The sequence below is a fragment of the Nicotiana sylvestris genome, chromosome 8, assembly GCF_000393655.2.
Source record: "Nicotiana sylvestris chromosome 8, ASM39365v2, whole genome shotgun sequence".
Lineage (NCBI taxonomy): Eukaryota > Viridiplantae > Streptophyta > Magnoliopsida > Solanales > Solanaceae > Nicotiana > Nicotiana sylvestris.
The window spans coordinates 10,318,354-10,329,320 of NC_091064.1; the positions used below are offsets into that span (position 1 = coordinate 10,318,354).

The following is a 10,967-nucleotide window of genomic DNA, read 5'->3' on the forward strand; positions in this document are numbered from 1 at the left end:
TGATAAATTATGCACTTCATTTATTATTTCTTAAGGGACGTGAAAAGTCGAAACGGGCCAAGTACAAATGAACGAATGGAGTATATATATAACCCCTTTTAGACCAAACTGACTGTTTATCTCTTCTTCTTTTGTTTTATCTTTTTTCTTAATTTTCTTTCCTCCTTACTAATTTAGTTTACACTTGAGACTCTCTTTGATTCCCTACTTCAATTATATTCTCTGTAGAAGTGTTTAAGTACAGTTTAAATCAGCTCAATAATTTTCCAGAGTACTCTTTGGTTATATGTTTTTCATTACCCGTTTTCGACTCGTCTCACATCCGAATCCGATTTGCCCGTTTGCCACCGCTACCCTCCACTCCATAATCTAAAGGTTTGGCAGACTCGTTAGCGTCGGTTATAGAGCTCTTTAGGATTCTAGCTAGGGGTTTAGGGGAAGGGACACAAAGAAATTAAAGGAGAAATAATTGCAAGTATAGGTGGAGCTATTGAGCTTTTGTCTTTATTTTTATTTTTATTGAAATTCAATGTGTTGAATTTGCCAGCAAAATGGTTCACCTTCTTCGTATCAAGAGTCGTCAATATTGAAAAGGCGCTGGCATTGCTTTCCAGAAATTTAGGAGTACAGCTCGACAAGCCTATAGACTATAGTGAATGTCAAATAGCACTCCTCATTTTCTTTGACATTAACTTAAGCATAAGCAAAAGTTATTTTTATAACTAAGAATAATAATTAGTGGCATATGTTTTCAAAAAAAATTGAAAAACATTCTGATTTAAAAAGAAAACATTTCTGAACTATTTTACATTTTTGGAAAGCAAAAAAGGAAGAAAATCAAAAAAAAATTTAGCCCACTGCCAACAACAACAACAACCCAGTGTAATCTCACAAGTGGGGTCTGAGGAGGGTAATATGTACGCAGACCTTACCTCTACCCCGAGGGGCAGAGAGGCTGTTTTAGCCCACTGCCGAATGAAATATTTTAACCCGCAAATATAACATATTAATGCGCTCTTTTATTTCCTTGTTAATTATTGAAAATTATTTTGAGGAAAAATCAAAGCACTTTATTATTGAGTAGACAATTTTATGTTCAGCCGACCAAAGGCATAAATATCTGCATTACAATTAAAAAAAGTTAAAGTATACTTCATTTCGACCACACAAATGTATAATAATTCCTTTTCTAGCTCTCTAGTCTATCATCTATTTATAAAAACTTACATGCCAAATATTCATATATATACCATAGTGTGAAACTATATATACCATTGAGTGAGAAAATTAGGGACATAGAAATGGAAGAAATATATTGGGAAAGGCCAGCAAGTCCAGGCTCACAATATTTAAACAGTTCGAATTTGTCTCTATCTGTTATTGTTGTTTTGGAATCAAAAATTCCAATTGAAATTGAAAATTCCAAGGTCTTTTCCTTACTTAAGGATGTCTTCTTGCCTATAAATCCACGTTTTTCCTCAATCATGGTATGGTGCACTCTCTTTCTCTTGATATGACTTATGCTTGCATATATTATTTTTTCAATTTTGTTTTCTTCTTAAATATTTAAATTACTAGCCACATTTTTTACCATGACATCTTGATTTATGGAGCTTTATGGAGAAAGTTACTTCGTCCTTTTATAAGGAGAATACTCTTAATAATGTGATGTCTTTTGGAGAAAACTGTGCGGGCTTGACCCAAAACAAACAATATCATACCATGTTAAAAGTGTATTTGGGCTAATTTAGCCCAATAACTGATATCAAAGTTAGGCTTAGCCCAACAACTGATATAGATCTTTTCCCACACCCTTAATGGTGTGTGTGTGTGTGTGTGTATATATATATATATATATATATATATATATATATATATATATATATATATAGGGTTTAGAGGGGGAGGGGGAAACCAAAAATACCCTAATTTATAACCGGTAATTGAAAAATAGCTACAGTTTCAAAAGTAATCGAAATTTAACTACTTTTTCATGTAAAGATAAAATCTGAACAAAAATACACTTAAAATCCGAAAATATTCTAGCATAATATACTGAAGTTCGAATCTTTTACAAATGAGATTTCTGCATAATGTGCTGGAAGTTTATATATAGGAGCTCCAAAATACAACATAACTGAAACCTTTTCTATTTCAACTAAAATAATGACTATATTTTAGTGACTTTGCAAATACTGACTATTTTTCAATTATCAGTCCGAAAATTGGCTAGCCCATGCTATTTTCACTTTAGAATTGGAAGACAAGCTAGTGGGCTAATGGATTAATAGCACTCCTTATGGGTTGACCCGATCCAACAACAATATTCCAACAAATGTACTATAAAAATTACTAATATTCCAACAAATATACTATAAAATTTACTTGCTTTATTTTTTCAGGTTATTAATTCTACTTAACTATTATACTTTTTAAATGAAATGATAATCCAGAAACAGCTTCTCTGCCTTCTTAATTAAAGGTAAAAATAAGATCTACGCACACACTACCCTCTCCAGACCCCACTTGTGGAATTACACTGAATTTATATTGTTGTTGTCGTCGTCGTAAATGGCGTGATAATATACTTCTTATTCTTCCTATACATAAGCTTCTACTAATTAATTGCTATCTTCTCTAATAGGTCACAGAAAAGAAAGGTGCAAGGAAATGGAAGCAAGTTGAAGTAAACATCGAAGACCATGTAAAAACTCCAGTATTTCCAGCTGAACAATCACTTATTTTCTACGACGAATATTTTTCCAATTACCTATCAAAATTAGCAATGGATCCATTCTCACAAAATAAACCATTTTGGGAAATTCACTTATTAAAATATTCAACAAGTAACGCAGCTGGAAATTTAATTTTCAAGTTACATCATTCACTTGGAGATGGATATTCATTAATGGGAGCACTTCTTTCTTGTTTACAAAGAGTTGATAATCCATTACTTCCTTTAACATTTCCTTCACGTCAAAGGACAATTTTAAGTACAAAAAATAAAGCTATTAATACTGTGAAATGTGTACCTAATGTTTTTATGAAACTGGTTAATACTGTTCAAGATTTTGGGTTGAGTGTTCTGAAAAGTACGTTGATCGAAGACGATCGAACGCCGATAAGATCAGGTGATGACGGAGTTGAGTTCCGGCCGATTGAGATTGCTACTACAACGTTTTCTTTAGATAGCATTAAGCAGATCAAGGCCAAACTCAAAGTGGTAAATTTCTGAACATATTCCTTATATGCTATTTCTAATCTTCTATCTATATATATATTAAAGGAATAAAGTTACCATATATAATTGACATTGTGCTTAAGCCAAGTGGCAAGCTAATAAATGCCAATAGTATATGGTAACTTTATTTTATATTTTACTAGGTTTGAATTATCTTTTAATTCTAAATTTATAGATAAAGTATTAAAATTTTGAATTAAAATAAAAAAGAAATTTATCTTTTGTTATCATGCTATCATACTTAATTTAATTAATGATCATATGCAATCATGTTAGAAACTTTTGTTATCTTTTCTAATTATTTAAATGCTACTTCGTTTCTGGCAAAAAAATAATTGAATATAACTATAAAATCCTTTCACATTTAAAACCCTATAATTATACTTCAAAATTATACTTGACAATTTAAAGACAAGTATATGCAATGTTATATAATAACAATCAACTAATTTAATATTTAGTGATTCAAAGAACAAAAAATATGTATATATAGCTTATTCAAAATTTAAAATATGTAGCTAGAGATATCGATAAACTCAAAATGGAGTCATATTGAAATGAAGTTTCACCGGCTAAAGAATCATTTAAATTTTTAAATAGCCGAATAAAGTGAATTTTAAATTAAGGATAATATCTTCACTTGCCATGATAAAGATAATCATTATTAAAATATATATAAAGCTTTAGAAATTGAAATTTCAAAATAAAAATACTTCTTTAAAAAAATAATAACATACCAAATAAGAGTTTAAGTTGTAGTAAAAGAGTCGCATCGTAACCGAAGAATCGTTCATATTGTGTCAACCTTTGTGCTTTGCCATAAATAAGAGTTATTATTTCGCTTTGTGGCTATTTTTAGGTTCCAATGAAACCAATGAGAATGGTACAAAAATAAAATTATCACTACCAGATTTGAGTAAATGTTAGTTTTGAATTAAAGGATAATTTTGAATTTATAGATAAAGTTTTTAAATTTGAATTAATATAAAAAATTATCTTTTGTTATCATGTTATCATACTTAATTCGGTTAATGATTATGTGCAATCAAGTTAGAAATTTTTGTTATCTTTTCTAATTATTTAAAAACTACTTTGCCTCTCATATAACTATAAAATTCTTTCACATTTAAAAACCTATAATTGTAGTTCTTTTTAAAAAAAAATGTAATATATAGGGTACACTTCTATGTTTAACAAAATAACAAAAAAGAGTTTAAAAATCGAATAAAGATTTACTTACATATATAATGAAGTGAACCTACATATTGGAGAAAGAAACATCACAAAAAGCATCCAATATTCAAAAAAAAAAATTTCTTTTTTCTTTTTGAAGAATGTTTGTTTGAAGAGTCAATTTGCATAAATGGACATCAAACAAATAACAAACTTTGTCTATACAATTGCTATCATTAATTTCAATTTAGCACATTTGAGGAATTAAAAAGGTATAAGCGGAAACTTCTTTAAGCCAACATTGCAAGGGTATAATATTTTTTTCGCTGAAGAATATTAGTTTTGAATCATTAGATTATGTGAAAGATTTTTTTCTCAAATTTAACAAGAGGGATATCGGTTTCTAATTGATAGTCTCTATAGCAATTTTCAAATGTAACAAAAAGTATATTTAAAATCTGTATATATAGGGTATTCAAAATTCAAAATTTGTGGCTAGAGATATCGATAAACTCAAAATGAAATCATACTAAAATAAAGTTTCACAGGCTAAAGGATCATTAAAATTTTTAGATAGTCGAATAAAATGAATTCTAAATTAAGTATAATATTTTCACTTGCATCATTATAAAGATAATCATTATTGAAAATATATAAAGTTTTAGAAATTGAAATTTTAAATAGAAATACTTTTTTAAAAAAAATAACCTACCAAATAAGAGTTCAAGTCGTAGTAAAAGAGTCGCGTCGTAACCATAAAAATTTTCATATTGTGTCAACATTTGTGCTTTGCCATAAATATGAGTTATTATTTCGCTTTGTGAAATTTTTAGGTTCCAATGACACCAATTATAGTGCAAAAATAAAATTATAGATACAAGATTTGAAAAAAATGTTAGTCTTTTTTCATGTAATACTTCCTAATTAATATCTAACGATTATCTATAATTATCTAGAAGGTTTAAATTTTAAGGTCATTTACATAATTCAAATAACGCAGATATTTAACATGGTTAATGTCAAATATCAAAATGGAGTCATATTGGGGAAAAAATGCAGTGGCTATTTTTTAAAATTTTTAGATAGCCGACTAAAATGAACTTTGAATTAAGGATAATATTTTCACTTACATTATTATAAAAATAATTATTATTGACAAATAAAGTTTTAACAACTGAAATTTTATAAAAATATTTTTTGAAAGATATTAACACACCAAATAAGAGTTCAAGTAGTAGTAAAAGAGTTAAGTCGTATCCAAAGTGTCCTTCATAGTCTCAACCTTTAATTTTTTTGCCATAGGTATGAGTTATTGTTTTGTTTCTTGATTATTTCTAGGATCCAATGACACATGCAAGAATTATACCCAAAAAGAAAAATAGAGTTATAACTAGGAGATTTGATTTGACAAATAGTTAATCTTTTTCATGTAGTATTTCTTAATTAATATTCAATGATTATCTATATTTATCAAGAATGTTTAAATTATAAGATTATTTAAATATAATTCAAATAACTCAAATAATTGACATGATTAGTGTTCGCGCATTCGCGCGGGTGCTAATACTAGTATTATATTAAAAGAATGGCAGTATGCAATGTGGTTAAGCCAAGTGACAAGCTATTAACTAGCCACTTGGCAATTTTAGGACAAGATAAATAAATAAGGTAATAAATGAGTTCGAGCAAAAGCTCTTAATATTTAGGAGTTGGATTTGTTTAAGATTCTTTAAATCAAATCCCTTAATTTATGGGACGTTCTAATAGATAATCATGAACTTTCATTTAGTTTATCATTCATATTATTTACTCATTGTTATTTGATCATAAATAAATAGGACTTAAATGAGTAAATAATAAAGTAGAAAGTTAATAAAAAAATCACATGAAAACGTGATAATATTACATATTAGGTAATGTTATAGCAAAAGTAAAAAACAATTAAATTTCAAAAAAAATCTATATAAAAAATAAAAGCAAAAGACTATTTGAACTTGAAATTAGAAAGTTCTTAAAGTTATGAGGAGAACGCTCAAAATACGGATATGACCACAAAATTAAAGTCTTGCTAGATAAAGAAAAATTAAAATTTGAGACTAAATTAAAATTTTAAATATACTAAATAAATATCTCATGTACGGAATTTCACTAATGAAAATTAAAAGCCAAATTTGTATCTTGAAACTAAAATAGAAAATAAAATAAATGCACGTAATACAAAAATATTTATAAGAAAATTCAATAGATTTGAAACATTATAAAAGAACTTATGTATTAATTTTTAGACTAACTCAAATTATATTTTAAAATAAAATATGATATTATTTTGAGTATAGGCACAATATCTAAGTAAAAAGCGAATTAAAATTTCTTAATAGGGAAGAGAATGCATAAAGAGGAAAATACAGATAGTGTGAGGATACTTATATTTTAAATTTATTAAAAATTAATTAATTAAATTATTCAATAACACTCAAAATATAATAAATAAATTTAAATCATAAAAGAGATCCGAGTAAAAGAATAATAGTGTAAAAATATATTAAATTTCAAGAATAATCTTTTTATATTTATTAATGATTATTAAAGGGATAATAAGCAAGACATTACGTTAATTTATAAGCTAATAAAAGATGATATTATAGTATAACAATATTAAGTACTATAAATAATGCAAAAGCTATAAGCAAGAAACAAAAAAGGGAAATAATTCTGTCTAAAAATGTAGAAGGATAAGACTTATTTAAATTTGAGATGAAAAATAAAGTGATAATAAGAATTTTTCTAAAATAATATAATTTAATATGCTCAAATAAGACAAATCACAATATTACATATTTAGTATTCTTTAATATTAACCGTAAAATATAATACAAGTGTCAAAATCAAGGGGTTGGGTTATTACGGATATATAAAAAGAAAACGGATTATCCACTATGAGATTTGAAAAATAGCTTTATGTCCTACTTCTTAATTAAGATCAAATAATTATTTATAATTTTTATATAGAAGGTTTAATTTTAAGGTTATTTGCACACAATTTAAATAATACAAATCATAATTTGACATGGTTTGTATTCGCACATTGCGCGGGTACTAATACTAGTAATTTTTAAAAATGGTGAAAGTTCTTAAATAGAACATATACACTTCACACTTATACATAGTTGGAGATCTTTGATATTTTGAATGACGATTTAACTTATATACACTTATAAAGATTTTACGCTGATCATTATAGTTTATTCTATTATAGCAAGTTAGTTATTATTTTTATCAAGTTATCAAGTAACATGTACCATAAATATTTATTTGCAATCACATTATAAGTGACCTCACATTTATCTAGTCAATACATTTAAACTCTTTGAAAAATAGAAGCTAGACCGCAAATTAGGCCAAAAAACTTATTTGCATCGGGTATTTACACTTTACACCAACCCAATAAATATATGACACATGTCTTCACAAATATATATGGTTATATCTTTACAAACATAGTTATCACTAAACGATCTTCAATTAATTAATACACATTTTTATTTTAACTTATCACTTAATCATGGTAACTTAGTATAATTATTGGTGGAGACACCAATAATTTTTTACCGCAAATTAGTTAGTGCATTAACAGAAATAAGATGTACCAAAAAAAATTAACAGAATTCAGTGGTGAGTGGTGACTATCGCTTGCTTAGACAAAGTAATTGCCACATTAATAGCAAATTAAACCTACTATCATGCCACATTGAAATCCATTTAATAGAAATTATGCTAAATTTCGGCATCAAAAGAAAATCTTCGGTGAAACTCACTCTAAGATTTTATTTACCGGCCGTCCTTGCAGGCCTAATGGTAGCGTAGACATTAATTTGAGGAATTTAACTTATATCTACTGATGACTCAATGAATGTTTACTTTTTCTGTTTTTTTAATAAAAAAAATTGGGGTCAGAAATTGAATGCTTTCAAAAGTTGAGAAATATTTACACACTATAAAAGATTACTTGCCTTGTATTTCAAATTATCAATATTAGTGATCCTTTAATACCTCTTTTTTTTTGGGTGCAATACTTTAATACCTTTTAAATGACCTAATAGTTTTAAAATGTATATATAGATGCCCGTATATAGAAGCTAAACCCTAATTTGAGAACCAAAACGAAGCCTAATTAGGTGAAAAGGAAGCACCACTACGTGAAAATAGAACACAAATATCGTCTGATATGTTTTTTTTTTTTTTTTAAATTATGTTGGATAATTTGCTTAAGCATAGAGATTAAGCAAAAACAAGTTTTGGAACTTATGATCTTAATTAAACATGTCACGTGATTTCTGTGACTACAAAAACGTGCCAATAAGAATAAAATAGAAAGTTTAAGTTAAATTTTCTTAAATAGTTCCACATAAAACGTAACAAATAACAGTTACTTCAAGATTTTGTCATTTTTAGAGTTTAAGTTACATAACCGTACCGTCTGTACAAGAAGCTTTTACACATTCAGCTCATCTTTAACTATCTGCCTTTGTAGGTAACTTTTTAAACTTTTAAAATTACAAATCACACATTTTAATGTGGCTTATTTTTATATCTTTTAGATAATGCGATAATATAAATATTTCTGACACTAATGGAGTATATAACTTAAACTCTTGCAGACAATAAATGACGTGATTACTGGGGTAGTAATATATGGCACAAGACTTTACATGCAAGGAATAAACCAAGAAACTAGCAATGGAAAATGTACTGCACTGGTTTTATTCAACACTAGAGCTGTTGGAGGTTACAAATCAGTAAGTGAAATGATTAAACCTAATTCAGAAATGCCATGGGGAAATCATTTCACTTTCTTGCCTGTTTCATTGCCAAAGTTAACTTCAACTGATTCACTTAATCCTCTTGGATTTATTGAAAAAGCCCGTCGTATTATTAAGAGGCAAAGGAATTCTGCATCTGTTTTCCTCACCGGTAGGCTGCTTGAAATCTTGAGAAAAGTTGAAGGTCCTGAGGTATGTCTACTTACTACTAAAAACCTAGAATTAGCTATGAACTTCGTTACTAATTTGTCGCTAAATCGCTCTTAGTTATAGAACTTTTTGATAATCTATCGCTAACCCGTCACTAAGTAGGACTAGCGACGGATTTTGTTATTTAACTAAAGAACTTGTCCGTCACTAATTACTATTTTTCAATAATTACAGACAACAGCTAAATATATTCATGCAACGTTGAAGCACACGAGCATGGGAATTACGAATCTGATTGGACCATTGGAAGAGATGGCATTGGCAAACCACCCTATAAAAGGACTTTACTTTGCTGTTGCTGGTGCTCCACAGGTACTTATTGTGTAAAGACTTGTCAGTATTATGCCAAGTCACGATATGAAGTTGATGGGTTTTATATTTGTCAACCAACTCATAACTTGTCTTAATTACTGATTTTTCAATTAAATATTTATATATATTCAATAAATTTTCTATTACAAATATATGGTCTAAGCAAAAGTTACGGGGTTCGTCCAAATATGTTCCTGATACTCTAGCTTTGCCTATGCGTATTAGAGATGAATCTAGAATCTAGAGCTAGTGAATTAGAAGGATATGAATGCATTTTAAATTTGCTTAGTATATATATATATATATATATATATATATATATATATATATATGTTAGTTCGAACTGAAACAATGAATTCAGTTGAATTCACTAAACCCGCCTTTGATACTGTGTTTTGCAGAGTCTATCAGTGACAATGGTGAGTTATGTGGACAAGCTTAGAGTTGCAATTGTAGTGGAGAAAGGCTTTATAGATCCAAACAAGTTAAAGTCTTGCATTGAGTATTCCTTTGATACCATCTTCAATGCAGCAGTACTGAAGCCATCAACATCAACTGTGGAGATATAGGAGCAAGTACACAAAGCTCGTACAAGTGTCTTTTTTTTTCAATTCAATTTTCGTATTTTAAGTATTTTGCTTTTTTCTCCCGTGTGTTTTAAGTATTTCTCTTTCTTTTTTTCCCGTGTGTTTTAAGTATTCCGGGGTTTTTAAATCATACCAAATAAATTTAAATCAAATTCATATTAATTTATTTCTTATTCAATGTAGTACCTTAACAACTTGTTTGGATCGTTGGTAAATGACGTTTTATAATGTATCGTATTGTATTGTACTATATTATTTAATATATATATATATAACGTTTGGATAGATGGTATCATTTTGTCCTTTCATGGTGTTTGTTTGCCCTAAAAATGGATAACAATTAATTGTGGTTTTAAGGACACGTAATTTTACTTGGCACAAACTAAGAAAAAACGCAAATTGATATTGAAATTAACTGGAAATAGAAATAAACCAAACCAAAGGAAATGTATGGCTTTGATCCTCGTGCTAGTTCGCCTTCGAATCAAACAATTATTTCACAAAATATGAACAAAGTAACAGAGTATTGAGAGCTTAAGAGAAAGGATAATATATTGCTTTATGTAACGTGCATATGATGTCTTTTATAAATGATCAGATCCCCCTTATATAGTACGGGAGCCA

General features: G+C 28.1%; 1 protein-coding gene across 1 annotated transcript; it reads left to right on the forward strand.

Annotated features, from left to right (window-relative positions):
- Positions 1-1,279: 1,279 nt before the first annotated feature.
- LOC104212159 (wax ester synthase/diacylglycerol acyltransferase 4-like) lies at positions 1,280-10,537 on the forward strand. Its single transcript, XM_009761362.2, has 5 exons — positions 1,280-1,487; positions 2,645-3,223; positions 9,073-9,426; positions 9,619-9,756; positions 10,158-10,537. Exons 1-5 carry the CDS (start codon positions 1,302-1,304, stop codon positions 10,323-10,325), a joined length of 1,425 nt encoding a protein of 474 aa, XP_009759664.1. The 5' UTR covers positions 1,280-1,301; the 3' UTR covers positions 10,326-10,537.
- The last annotated feature ends 430 nt before the right edge of the window (positions 10,538-10,967 follow it).

Bases quoted from the DNA above. Each gene is read 5' to 3' on its own strand.
- LOC104212159 (XM_009761362.2), top strand. From the start codon at position 1,302: ATGGAAGAAATATATTGGGAAAGGCCAGCAAGTCCAGGCTCACAATAT. The intron at 3,224-9,072 runs GTAAATTTCTGA...AAACTCTTGCAG, and splicing joins TCAAGGCCAAACTCAAAGTG to ACAATAAATGACGTGATTAC. The intron at 9,427-9,618 runs GTATGTCTACTT...CAATAATTACAG, and splicing joins GAAAAGTTGAAGGTCCTGAG to ACAACAGCTAAATATATTCA.